The sequence below is a fragment of the Tachypleus tridentatus genome, chromosome 8, assembly GCF_004210375.1.
Source record: "Tachypleus tridentatus isolate NWPU-2018 chromosome 8, ASM421037v1, whole genome shotgun sequence".
NCBI lineage: Eukaryota > Metazoa > Arthropoda > Merostomata > Xiphosura > Limulidae > Tachypleus > Tachypleus tridentatus.
Window position 1 is genome coordinate 125,480,085 of NC_134832.1, and position 14,561 is coordinate 125,494,645.

General features: G+C 32.7%; 1 protein-coding gene across 6 annotated transcripts in view; it reads left to right on the plus strand.

Moving 5' to 3' along the window:
* Positions 1-14,561, plus strand: part of LOC143223430 (multidrug resistance-associated protein 1-like) — a 67,888-nt gene that overhangs the window by 5,358 nt on the left and 47,969 nt on the right. For 5 of the 6 annotated variants that reach the window (XR_013012913.1, XM_076451407.1, XM_076451410.1 and 2 more), the window contains exons 2-5: positions 4,795-4,974; positions 6,789-6,914; positions 9,460-9,597; positions 10,184-10,294. Coding sequence is in view for 5 of the 6 variants with exons in the window: in XM_076451407.1 (XP_076307522.1) it covers positions 4,795-4,974; positions 6,789-6,914; positions 9,460-9,597; positions 10,184-10,294 (555 nt within the window). In the remaining variant the exon portion in view is untranslated. The remainder of the gene's footprint in view (positions 1-4,794; positions 4,975-6,788; positions 6,915-9,459; positions 9,598-10,183; positions 10,295-14,561) is intronic. The other variant, XM_076451408.1, reaches the window with a different exon arrangement.

The following is a 14,561-nucleotide window of genomic DNA, read 5'->3' on the forward strand; positions in this document are numbered from 1 at the left end:
TGTCTCTTGGCGCGTAAATTTATAAACTATAAACGAAATTTTCTGGAAATTTCAGCTGAGGCAATAATACTAGTATTTTGTATACATACATCGTATAGTGTTGATTCTTACGCTTGAAAATCTCCAAATTTGGAAAACGGGTGGGACTTTCGCAATCCATATTTAACAATATAAGTTACATGCATTTCCAAATATATATTAAACCGAAACAAACATAGATAATATAATAAATATTTTCTATTACATAAGTTATATAAATTAAGCTGTCTTCTCATTCTCAGAACCCAGTCTGTCTTTTAAGATTGAAATTTTTATCCAAAAGTAATAGAAAGTTAAATATTAAAGTATATAACTTGTAAGTAGAGACCTATTTCAAAATAATTACTGAACCGAACTGCATATGTTGCTATAAGTTACTTTAGTATTATGCAACCCAAATTACTACCTTACAAACATGGCTCAAATCTCTTTAAAATGGTAACTTTCACTCATTGTTTTGTATTTTATAAAACACTATTTTAAGGCACAAAGTTACCTTTGTTGTGCTCATCAGGGGTGTCGAAATTCGGTTTTCTGGAAGCCTTCAGACTTCCCATTGAGGTCCATCATGGAACAACGATAAGTATAAGGTCTTAGAACGCTAAAATCAAGGGTTAGATTCCCCGCAGTGAAAACACTGCATTTTAACCCAAGACGTTCCTCAATTTCTATCAGTTTATCAAAATTTGACACGGTTCACAGTGTAATTGTAATCTTTAAACTATTTTCGTCACTATTACTGTTGTCGTTCTTGTTTTCTTCTAACGCTGTTTACTACCTTATAATCCTAGTTGTGGCTCGCCAGTTGTCAATTAAAAGCTTTTACTTATACCTATCTAGTAAGTACAAATGTATATCGTGTTGTTTGTTGGGTAAGGATTCTTCTACAGTAGGTGTCTGTGACTTTTTGGCAATAAATTAAAAAAAAAAGCAACAAATAGTACCTACTCCACTTGTTTTCAAAATAATATATATATTCGGAATAAGATAAACGTATGCACAACAAGTTCTTTACGCTATAGACATCACAGGAATATTATAAACACTGTAGAGTTCATTTCTTCTTGTCAAAAGTTGACTTAGACCTGTTCAATTGTTTTAGCATTTCATTTGACAACCTGAACTATTTTTCTATCTATCTTTAAACTATCCGAGTATACCACTTTTGTATCTTATACTTCTAAAATTGTCTGCTCCTTCGTCTGTCCTTGTCTTTCCAAAAATTGTCTGTCAAAGCCTAATATATATCATCCGTTAGGCTTAGGATGATTAATTTTGTATTTAATTTTTCTTTTGCTGAACTCCTTTTTGTAACTTTACCTATCGTCAGCTCTATTTTTCTGTATTTCTAGGTTTCTCACTCATCTTACACTGTTTACATGTATGCTCGCCGCTTTCCGCTAGTACAGCGGTATGTTTACGGATTCACAACGCTAAAATCAGGGGTGCGATTCCCCTCAGTGGGCTCAGCAGATAGTCCGATGTGGCCTTGCTATAAGAAAAACACACATAGTATGCTCGCTGTATACTCGATATCGATAAATTTATGTGATATTTAATAATCCCTATATCAGTGAGGTAGAAACACAATGCACGACTCTTACCGAGAGTTACGTAACTACACTTGTCAGAATGTTTACTTTATAATAATCATTTCTAACTCTCTTGTTACTAAACGATCATAAAATATTTTCTCACAAAATAATTCATAATATCTAGATTAAACAGTTTTTCAAAGGCTATCTGTGCTTATCAAACCCCGATTTTTAACCTTATAATCTCTTACGCTAACACACTGGGGGGATGTGGACAAAAAGGAAAATTTTAAGTCTCGTTCCACAACTGGAATTTTAATCAAATATTCAAATTATGGGTCTTTGCTGTCGTTCAGTCATTTGTTTAAAAATAATCTTGTATTCATAAAAAAACGCGAGGGGAGAAGATAGTCTACTTATATAACATTCATTCTCTTTTAGGCCCGACTTGGCCAGGTGGTTAAGGCACTCGACTCGTTACCTGAGGGTAACGGGATCGAATCCTCATCACACCAATTATGGTCGTCCTTTCAGCCGGGGGGCGTTATAATGTGACAATAAATCTCACTATTCGTTGAAAAAAGAGTAGTCCCAGAGTTCACGCTGGGTGGTGATGACTAACTGCCTTCCCTCTAGTCTTACACTGCTAAATTAGTGACGGCTAGGGCAGATAGCCCTCGAGTAGCTTTGCACGAAATTCAAAACAAACCAACATTCTCTTTTGAAATAAACTACAACTAATGTAGCAAATCTATATAACCTTGTTTGTGAAGTATGAAACTTTGGAAAATATCAGAAAACAATTTGTATGTTTCTTAAGTTTCGTTAATACAACACGAATATACATATTTAACTGTGGGTATTAAATTATGGGTGTTTATAGTATAATTACAATTGTTTTGTAATAAAGAATTGTGTAAAAATACATAAGTCAACATCACGGGCAGCACGTGGCTCAATGGTTAGGGTGCCAAACTGTGAATCCATGGGCCCATGTTGTCCAGTTTTAACACTTTAGAGCTGTTAGTATGTTAAAAAGGTATGGTCAAGTCTCAATATTCGATTATAATAGCATAAGGATTTACGTTGGAGGCTTTTGACTGGCTGCCTTTCTCTATCAGTTCAAAAATGGGGCTAGCCCAGTGTAGCTTTGGAAAAATTATTCTGAACAAACAACCATCCTAGTGGCACAGCGGTATGTCTGCGGACTTATAACGCTAGAAACCAGTTTTGATATCTTTGGTGGGCAGGGCACAGATAGCTCTTTGTGTAGCTTTGTACTCAATTGCAAAAAAACAAACAAACTAACAACAAGTGATTAGATATATTGTTTTGTTGATACCAGTAGCAGTTACGAAGAGAAATAAATCAATATTAATATTTATTTCATAAAATAATATATTAAACTATCATTTAAATATGAATATAACAACAAAATATCATTCATATAAAGCAGTGGCTTAAAGAATAATAAATTACTAAATGCATTTAGAAATTTTTATTAGGAGCATAAACGAAATTTTCAACTAAAAGTCCGGCGTTGAAACAGCGGGAAGTCTTCGGATTTACAATGCTAAAATCAGGAGTTCGATTCCCTTCGGTGGACACAGGAGATAGCCCTATGCATCTTTGCTATAAGAAAAACACACACTCAACTAAAACGTAGAAACAGTCAGTTGGGTTGAAGTGCACCTATTTTGGAAAAAGAAAAAATCTACTTTGAAACATAAAACTACAGAGCAGTTTAACTAAGTCCTGACACTAGTACCTCCTAAAAAATAATTTCCGGTACTCAGTAATGGTGTGAGTCCGCAGACAAGCCGCTGTACCACTGAAAGCATAAATCAAAATGCAGCACCTATTCTCATAACAATTAAGGTCCGGCATGTTCAGGTTGTTTAGGCAAACGATTCGTAATCTGAGGGTCGCGTGTTTGAATTCCCGTTACACCAAACATGTTTGCCATTTATGTGTGGGGGCGTTATAACGTCACAGTCAATCCCACTATTCACTGGTAAAAGAGTAGCCCAAGAGTTGGCGGTGGGTGGTGATTACTAGCTGCCTTCCATCTAGTTTTACACTGCTAAATTAGGGACGGCTAGCTCAGATAGCCCTTGTGTAGCTTTACGTGAAATTCAAAACCAAACCGATAACAATGAATTCTTGGCCTGTTTAACCTTACATGCAAAGTTTACTTAACGTTAAAACAGATAACACCGCGATTATCAGCTGTAGCGTCACGTTATCAAATACACGCGTATTTTTTTTATTAACTTGAACATTGTCCTTTTTATCAGATAGTAGAATAACAGTCAGTGGTTTGTTTTGTTTGTTTGGAATTAAGCACAAAGCTACACAATGGGCTATCTGTGCCCTACCCACCACGAGAGTCGAAACCCGTTTTCTAATGGTGTGAGTCCGCAGACAAGCCGCTTACCACTGGAGCTCAAAGATTTCAAAAGTTAGGCTTACATAACCGTTTATATAATTATATAATCAGAAAATGGTGGCTTCTGTGAATACTGTGAATTTAACATAATTCTGCAAACAGAGTATATTGGTGCAGAAATATGGAAACACTCTAGGGCTGTATTATGAGAATTCTCACGTTGAGTTTCAGCATCTCTATTGCCTCTCAGAGCTTGTTAGACAATTTTATGTGGAAGCTATTATTCTTGTAGTTGTAACTTTCCTAAGGTCATTTTACAAACCAAGTATTTATAATTCGGCGTGTTTACTATAACAGAAAAAAAACAATAATTATGATATAAGTAAAACTGAAGTATTCTCGTAGAGTAAACATCTCGTAAGATTTGTAAAAAGGAGGCAACAATTGAAAATTATTTCTACTGACGTCAGTAAATACATAAGCGAGTTCGAAGAAGAATATGTTCAATTTCTCAACAAGATTCCCCCGGTGAGACAGCTGTAAGTCTACGGACTTACAATGCTAAAACTCGGGACTCGAATCTCCGCCGTGGACGCAGCAGATAGTACAATGCGGTTTCGTTCTAAGACAAACAATCTGGAATAAGTGTGAAACTATGAACATGTATAACAGATAATATATAATAATAGTAGTAATGACAGATAATAATGTATCGAAATGTTTTTACCGAAATGTACAATATCTCCAAAATACTTTAATTTTAGTCATTAATGAAACAAATCGTAAAATACGTTTGTTTTCTAAGTTCATTATATCTATGTTATGTATTAGGACTTGGATGTTACTTGGTATGCAGAATGGCCAGATTTCACACCTTGTTTCCACACGACTGTCCTTGTTTGGATTCCTTGTGTTCTGTTGTGGCTTTTGGCTCCGTTTGAAGTTTATCTGTCGAAGATCTCCAGAAGACAAAGTCCTGTTTCTTGGACCTTTCTTAGCATCACCAAAGTGGTATTTTATCTTTCTTGTTGTTCTGTAAACTTTATATTATTTTATTTAGTATAGATTGCTGCCTCTTGGCGGGATTTTATTTACCAGGTTAAACTTATGAAAAACTTTGAAGCAAAACAAACAAACATGAATTATAATATTGCTAAGCAGAAACACATCATATCAATTATCCTTCAGATATACTTGTTTTGAAGTAATGAATAATTTGGAAATATAAACATTTCTGACCATTTTGTTGTTAGATGTTAAAGATTTGAAATGGTCCGTGTATAATTATTCGATAAGGTTTATTTCGGTTCATTTATGGAGTCAATTGGGGTAGGTTTAACTTCGTAAAATTCAATAAGAATATTATGAGCAATTGGTGAAAATGACTAGGTCCTTAATTTGATCTAAGATTAGTATTATTGGAGTAACTTCTACTTCATGAATAAATTATCGAGTTGTACTTCTCAACAAGTCTGCAAATCATTTGTTAATAATAAAAGAACAAAACAAAAAGCTCCTTTTTATTTCAGAAAAGAATATGGAAGAAAAATCTAAAGAAGTATAACAAAAATCAGGAATTATGAAGAACATTTCACGTTTCAATTCCGCAGTATCCAATTTGTTTATTTAAAATAACTTTTAATATATAAAAACGTTTTTTTTAATTAAGTAGAAACTTTTATCCAGTAGCCTTTGTACATGTGATGTTTTGTATTGAAACGGATATAACGTTATTTGTTTTTATTAACTTATATACATATATATATATATATCACTCACGAGGGAGTTCACATGTCAATAATTTCTTACATACACACTGTTTCATACTAAGGTTTGTAAAGATTTTTGTAATGAATCTGTTTTCACGAATAGAACTTAGTTTCATTCGTTCAGGTCTCTTAACAAAATAATTGCTTCAGATTGATTCATTCACATAGCTATAATTAGTAATCATATATTTTGAGTTATTCTTGGTTAAAATTAAGATTGTCATAAAGCATTAGTGAATTCTACAAATATATGACAATTTTTTTCAGCAACAAATAAATTATGCAAAACGTTTTTGAATGCTGAATAATCTTAAATTATTTATGAATGTCCTGAAAGACACAGTGAATATATGTGTTTAGTATGCCTATTTTATTATAATAATTAATATAAGTTATTAATAATAAAACGTTCAAAGTTAACGTAATGAACAGTGTATAATAACATGTCAACCACATTATATCCAGTGCTGATGAGGCCTTTCACCCAATATCACGGTTCTTAAGCTAGTTTTAATTTTGACTTAGAGCGGTTTAGCCCATTCCGTTCATTACCTCTTTTGGTCTAAGCAGGATTTATGAAGTAATATCTTATAAATTCCGTTTCTGTTTGTGTGGGACCCTTCATAACTTAATATGTCACTTCATCATAGGTAGGAACCAACCTACTGCTATAATTATGCGGAGATACTTTATTCCGAGTTAAAATGATCCACAAAAAAAAACTAAATAAAAAACATGAATCTTTAATAAGTATAACACAGCTAGAATTAAGTCACGAACCCCTCTATTAAATGAATGGATGTATTGGATCATAAAGGTCATCTTTCTTGGAGACTACTCTCAGTCTTGCCTGTTAAAAAATGTATATATTTATTTATACTATAATAATGACGTCTAATGGTTACTAGTTGGAATATGCAAACTATTCCTCATTAAAATGATTCAAATCTGCCTTTAAATCGAAGTACTTTTGTTTATTTCTAGGTAAAGGAATGATTTTGTTTTCATTTCTTTATAAAGATTTTAATAACCTTTCGTATTCTGAACATTTTCTAGGGACTTTGCCTATTGCTTCTTGGTTTGTCCTTTGCAGAACTAGTGCTATCTTTGCAGCGTTATTTCCAAGACCAATTAGTATACAATGAAGAGTTCTGCTCAGCTAGCACGAAGATTATTACGTTTGTATGTTTGAAATATTTAATTTCTTTTACACTAAAATTCTGCAATCACGTTGAAAATTAAAAATAAACAATTACAACGATGCAGCGAAAAATATATATTTAAACACCTTGTAGTGTATGACAAAATACAGAGATGTGTTAATTCTATAATTTTCGCGCAAAGTTACATAAGGGGATCTGGATGCTTGGTTTGTTTGCTTGTTTTGAATTTCGTGCAAAGCTACTCGAGGGCTATCTGTGCTAGCTGTCCCTAATTTAGCAGTGTAAGACTAGAGGGAAGGCAGCTAGTCATCACCACCCACCGCCAACTCTTGGGCTACTCTTTTACCAACGAATAGTGGGATTGACCGTCACATTATAATGCCACCACGGCTGAAAGGGCGAACATGTTTGGCACGACCGGGATTCGACCCACGCGATCCTCGGATTACGAGTCGAACGCCTTAACACGCTTGGCTTTGCCGGGCCCCTGGATACTTGGATACGAACATTTAGTTACTGGACATTTCCTTACCGGACAACTTGTGACGGGTGCATTATTGTTACATCATTTTTATGACATGGCGGTTTTCGTTACGAATACTGATTTCGATACAGGTAGTTTTATAAAAACAAAACAAAACTGATTGGTGAAAATAATAAAAAACTTATAATAGATCGTAACTTGTTACGTTTTATAATCTATTCAGGATGAGTCTTGGAATAATATGTAACGTTTTACGATTTCAAATAGCCTGAAATTTTACTTTTAATTTAATGATTAACTGAATGTTGATAAGCAATCAATTTACAATATTTGCCAACAATATTAATACACAAAATTTTTTTTTTTAACACATATATTTTAATATGTAAATAACAGTACAATTTTAATAACGGTTATTACAAATAATGATCTATGCAAAACGTTTTGCAAACTTACAAACAATACTGAGTCTTCTATCTGGTCTGGAACTGAATATTTTATCGACGGTTCACGATCAGTGAATTAATCGTGAACCGTTAATAAGGTGATATAGGTACAGTTCATTCAGGGAAACTAGCTAGTTCTGTTCTTGGGTGGTCTCACGCGGTTTCAATCTGACTTTTCATGGAGGAAGATATCTAATGTTCTCGTAAATAAACTAACATCCGAAGTAAATTCACTGAAGTTAAACGTTTTTTAATGTTCGAAATCTATAAATGTTCCTGGTCAAATATCGGTATTTTTCCAATTAATAAGCGTTTATCACAGTTATAGCTTCTGAGGTGTATAGAATACTAACTGTAAAAACAACAACAATAATCTGAAAACTATCTCTTGGTGTGTCGATTTATAAAGTTAGGCGAGGTTCTCGAAAGTTCAGTTGGCAACAATGTGAAACATACATTGATGATTCTTAAATTCGAGAATATTCTACAAATTTAGAGAATAAGCGGGACTCGCAATATACATTTAACAATATAAGCTATATCAATTTCTGAATATATATTTAACTGAAACATCGATATTAAAATAAATATACATCAGTAAATCCGTTACACTGTACAATCATTTTGAACCATTCAAAATTACATAAAGCTATGGGGGTGAGAGAATATCTTAGCCTGTATTAGGGGTACCGTGAACAGTGTTACTTAACAAATAAATCACAGTGAAAACAAAATCGTTCTGCAAAAAACATCAATTGTAATTTAACATATTTTGACTTGAATTTAAAATATATTTAATAACCTGAACATTTGAAAACATAAAATATTACCATTTTTGCATAAGCATTTGTTTAGTCAGATCTTCTATGTGTAGTAAGGTATGTACTACAACAAGTAACAAAATTCACCAATCACAAAAATCATTTGCAATGAAACTTTATCTTACGACGTGATGACGAACCGGATGCCGTAACTAAATTCTCCAAACTCCTACCAAAAAGGTTACTTGTACATAGCCATCCCTCGCTTTCAACTGGTAGACTAGAGTGAAGACCGCTGATCAACTGAAACAATTTTTAACTAACTACAGCCCATTCATGTCTGATCAAATAGTGGGATATAGTCGCCACTTTTACAGTTTAACCTATGGTAAAAAGTATAGAAAGGGGTTTTACATCCACAGGGTACGAATACACGTTAATATTACCCAACAGCCGCCCCACAGTTTTACCCATATATTTATTATCCACCGCTTAGCGGTTCGTGTAATTGTTCAGAGTTTTTAAAGTACAAATTTTTCCATGAATCGTTGTATAAGTATTAATAGAACGAAAGAAAAAAACCAAAACCCTAAAACCATGTTTGAATAAAATCATTAAGTTTTCAACGAAAAATAAAATTAATTAGAAGATTATCCAGACAAACCAAATAACGTGACATAAGCTGCACTTCAGCATATTTACAAGCTCTGAATCAATAGTTAATGGGGTTTTCTATCTATCAAAAAGTGTTCTAATTGAGCATAATTATAAACTTTAAAATATTTAACCTTTATTTTTATATTTTAGTATCTTTCCCGGTTTAATATTACCGTCATGTTTTCTTTTCATAATGTAAATGTTTTCTCTTTACAGTTTCTGGTATTATTTCTGCTAATTTTGGGAAGACGAGGCGGGAAACAATCGTCTGCTGTTTTATTAATTTTCTGGTTTTTCCTAAGTATTTGTGGTATGTTTTCATACAGATCAGTTCTGCATCATGTATTTTGGGAGGTGAGTATAAGGTATTTATAAAAAATATCATTAGAAATAAACAAGCATACAAACTAAATGCTGAATTAAAACTGAAATATATTTCTCTCTTATCCTTATTTACAAACTGTACAAAATTTAATTTAAATATATTATCTAAGCTCTTCTCGAATGTCATGTGAAGAAAGTTTTTTGTTTTGAATTTCGTGCAAAGCTATTCGAGGGCCATTTGCGCTAGCCATCCCTAATTTAGCAGTAAAAAACTGGAGGAAAGGCAGCTAGTCATCCCCGCCAACTCTTGGGCTACTCTTTTACAAACGAATAGTTAAATTAATCGTCTCATTATAACGTCCCCACAAGTGAAGAAGAACACACACACAAATAAATGGTTCAAAAAGTTGTTTCCCGAGTAACAAGTATCTTTTTATAAATGACTGGCTATTTGTATTTGTTTTTGATACAGTATTTATTGCCATTTGTACTGATATATAAAAGATACTCTATTACTAAGAAAGAATACGTATGATAAGAATACTCTGTTTAACTTTTTTTAAGTTTTTAAATTGTACATTATTCATAGTTACATTATAACAATATTTTTTCCCAGGAAAGTTTTTCGACCCATCGACAAGAATTTGTTTTGCAGATGCTTTACTTTCCAATCGTATTATCTGAACTTATACTTTCTGGGTTTAAAGAATCAATTCCAAGAGATGAGGTTAGTGATCATTGAATATCTTTCGTCAACTTGGACGGAAGCCAAAGATTCTTTTTTTTTTACAGTTTTCCTTTTTTTATTTATTAGGTAAATTAAGTAATTTATATCAGTGTATATTTTGTTAGGCATTTTTATTTTAGTATTTATAAAAAAAATTGTTTAGCAAACAGAGGCAATAAAACTGTCCTGATTTCTCCAAGCTCGTTCCCTTGGCTGTTGTTTCTCTAGATAATAGATTTCTGATTCCTGATTTCTCCAAGCCCGTTCCCTTGGCTGTGGTTTCGCTAGATAATAGATAGGGACAGTGGGAATCTCGTTAATCAATCCATGTTTGATGAGGTTACATCAGTATTTGAAGCTCTGAGTAATATTCCGGCACTAGAGTTTTACCAGATATGATGACACAGTTGGAACATTTTGTCGTTCTTGTGTATGACCAAGCAAATGTATGCACGGAAGTAAATGCAGCTCGCAAAGATTTTTTTTTTAAGCGTAAGGAAATATTAGTTGCTGCAAATCCTTCAATTGGATCATCGATACACCAGGATGGACATTGCTGGGAACACTTAGTGACACTTGCATGTTAAAGTGACTCCTTCAGGTGATTAGGGCTCGAAGAAGAAAACCTCAACAAAATAAAAACCGATTTGGATTTCACTATATCAAGTATCAGGCCGCTAGCAACGCTTGTCAAGAATGGATTTAAAGTCGAAGAGGGCTGCAAATAATAATTTGCAAATGTGTCAAAGTAGAAATTTTATGCACATCCTGTGTAAATATGGAAGAGAATATGGATGAGAATAAAGATAGTAAAAAATACAATATAATTTTGGAATGTTTAACACAGGACTTCAGTCATTGCCATATCTTGTAGCAATATCTTTGCAACAGTTGAATATTGGGGACTACATATATTTTATGAGGATTAATGCTTGACTAGCCTTCCGTAAGTATTTCTTTTTCACATAATTATATCCTAACATTAAAATGATGTATACGAATTATTATTGGTAATTTTTATATTTTAATACTCATCTTGAGAATGACAACCACTTTCTTTAACTTGGTATTTACCCAAATTTATTCAATAAGTAGGTTACGGGTATTCATTATGCCTTACCTGATATTTGATTAATAGACCCAATAGTAAATATTTGATAAATACAGGGTGTTCGGAAAGTCCCTGTGCACTTATATATTTATTAACAGACAAAACTGCACAGTGACTTTCCGAACACCCTGTATAACAAAGTTGTGTATTTTCACAAATCCGTGGCTGTCATTTTAAAATGGCAGCCATTCTGATGTGTTTTTTTTTAATAAATTGGGCTCATTGCCAAAATTATTCAGTAAGTTTGATTAATTTTAGCACAAAACTCATAATGCCTTTCAAATGGCACCATTCTGTTGGAATACCAAAGAGCGATGGTAGTGCGTACGAGATTAAATCTACATCCGAGCTTAACACGTATCTGTATTCAGATCAAAACCCAGATTCTTTAACGTGCTTATGCAATCCTTGGACGATGGGATCAAAAATAGAAGGAATGAGTAAGAAATGATTAAATAGCTGTCGATAAATAAAAAGGCACAAATGTGAAAGTTGAAATAAAAAGGATACTATTAGTGATCAGATAGACAAGTTTACGGATAGTGTATTATTTAAACCTAGAGATTTTACCCTTGTCATCTTCGAGCTTTAGTTAAAGGTAGAACCAGTAGATTTAATTGTTAAACTATTTCGAATATCGTGCGAAAATCATAACTAAGGAACAATTAGTTGGTTGGTTGGATGATTTAGTGTTTTATGGCACAAAGCAGCTAGGCTATCTGCGCCAAACTAAGGAACAAGCTAGTTACACCATAGTACTGTACAGGCAAGTAAGTGAATTACTGAAGAAAATAAAATGAATAGAAAATAGTTTATAATGAAGGCACAAAAAGTGCAGCATCATTTAAATATACTTGTATGTCAGAATAAAAAAAAAAGATTGTGTTATATTGATGATAAAGATGAACGGAAAGAACAGCGAACTCCAGAAGTGAATGAAATGAGCTTTGGAGTTTAAAACTTAGCTTTATGAAGCAGCTACTACCTAAAATAATAAAAACGTAATTGCAATGTAAAATATTGTATAAGATTTTAAGATATATGTTGGGCAATAGTTCAATGAAATGGTGTTTAGTGACGCCCCTGTCTTCAGTTATGGAAATATAAAATATTACTGTTATCAATGCATAGATATAAATAACACTAGACTGGCCACTCACTACTCTCTATCATTAAGATGAACGTGCGCATGCGGCCATTATATTTTATGTCGAATTTCTAACTTGCACACAATGTAAAATGGCTGAGACTGACATAAATCCGGTTAAGTCACGACCTCGAAGAATGAGAGTGCTATGCCATTAAAAGTCATGCATACCATTTGTTTTATGCTCAGCTATAGAAAAAGGATTACAATGTTATGATAATAAACATAGCTGGTACCACCTAACATAGTTCATGATGATTTACTGTATCTATTGACTACTTGGTCACATTAGTTCAAAATGTAAAATGTTAAGCTGCAGCTGGAAATTATTATGGAGATTTGTTTGAGAATATCGTGAGCACTTATAGTTTCTGTGTAACTAAATATTTTTTATATATATATACTGATGATATTAGAAAAATATCATAGACTCAAGAAGTATTTATAGAAATGAAATAGAAATACTGAAGAAGAAAAGTACATCTGTCGGAAGCATTCATGTTATAAGGTTTCTATTTCATTTATATATATAATACATAGCAGTGGGCAAATATATGCCTATACTAAGACACAATCTCCACTAAGTGTATATAAAATTGTACCAGTAGAAAAGCAGCCTTTTCAAATAAAAGCTAAAGATTTGGGTGCATTATGTCAAAACACTTATGTTGTAGACTGGTAACAGAATAATAATAATAACAATTACAAATGGGCCGTTTTCAGTAAAATTACTTTTCCTTGTAAGTCCAACAAATGTGCTTTTTTGTGTATTTTTATGCGGTTACAGTCTTAGCAGTCAAAAGAAAAGGTTTTAAAATGTTGCTTGAACTGAATCTTTACTGATCAAGGTGCTTTATGCGCAAATATTTTATCAGAGTTTTGTCCAATTCCTTGCAATCCATATTACGAACCACTATTGTGGTCATGCGTTGGATATACAAGACTGTTCAGTTTAAGATTTCTTTTTTCGGCATTTAATACTCAATGATTATTTAGTTTCAATGTCAAAAGTTAATTATTTTAAAAGCGACTGTCGTGGCATGTTTCGTTGAATAATTCTGTACGAGTCGTACTTCGCGTATACAATTTGATTGCTGTACTAAGCATTTGTAATATTGTTGACGTCATCTTATTCGAAGCTTCTAAGTTTTCTCGTTACGGGAATATTATTGTTACTAAAGGATTAGATAATTATATATTTTTCTGTCACGTATTATTAATACATGTAGATTTAGAGTGCAAATAAAAGTTAAGTTAGAGAAATTCAAAGAAAAAGAACACCATTTAAAGGTATAGATTCAACCTTGGTGACTAATACAGACAATAGTGTAATGAATATGTTTTGTACATAAGCTTGACTTGTTTTGAATATATTATTTTCAAAAAAGTGGATTATGTTCTGTCCGTTTATTGCTAACAAGGCCCAGACACATACTGTAAAGAATTCGGCTTCTATACAAGAATCTGACATCATTCTAGTTTCTTAATTTTTGTAAGCTTTATAGATGTTTACGCCTTCCTATACTAAACGTTTAAATTAATATGTTGTAAATATAGCTTCTAACAATGGGAAATCCTCTTATACATACATACATATAAACCTAGCAGAAAACATTTTTTTCGACCCCCACATTTGTTATATACTTGAATTTTAAGTCGCTTGGCTAAGAATAGTAACTTTCATTAGCTTATCATCCGAGTTAATTTAAAATATAAAAGTTTTTATTTCTGTATGTCTCTTCTCTGCATAAGTGAATGAGCATTAGTTTTAAAATAATGAATGATGACGAGAGTTCCACTTGCAGTAAAAATTTTAACAATGATCTGAAAATGACCTAAGAAGGTCGAAACGTTGTTGTTCAGTACTTTATTTTAATTAAACTTTAATACCCATACCAGTTGTCTTGAAAATACAATCTCAAAATAAGATTCTATTGAATGAAAAGTATGTAACTGAGTTTTAAAGAGCTTAAATCTACTTCCAGGTATTCAGATTAATATTTCCTACA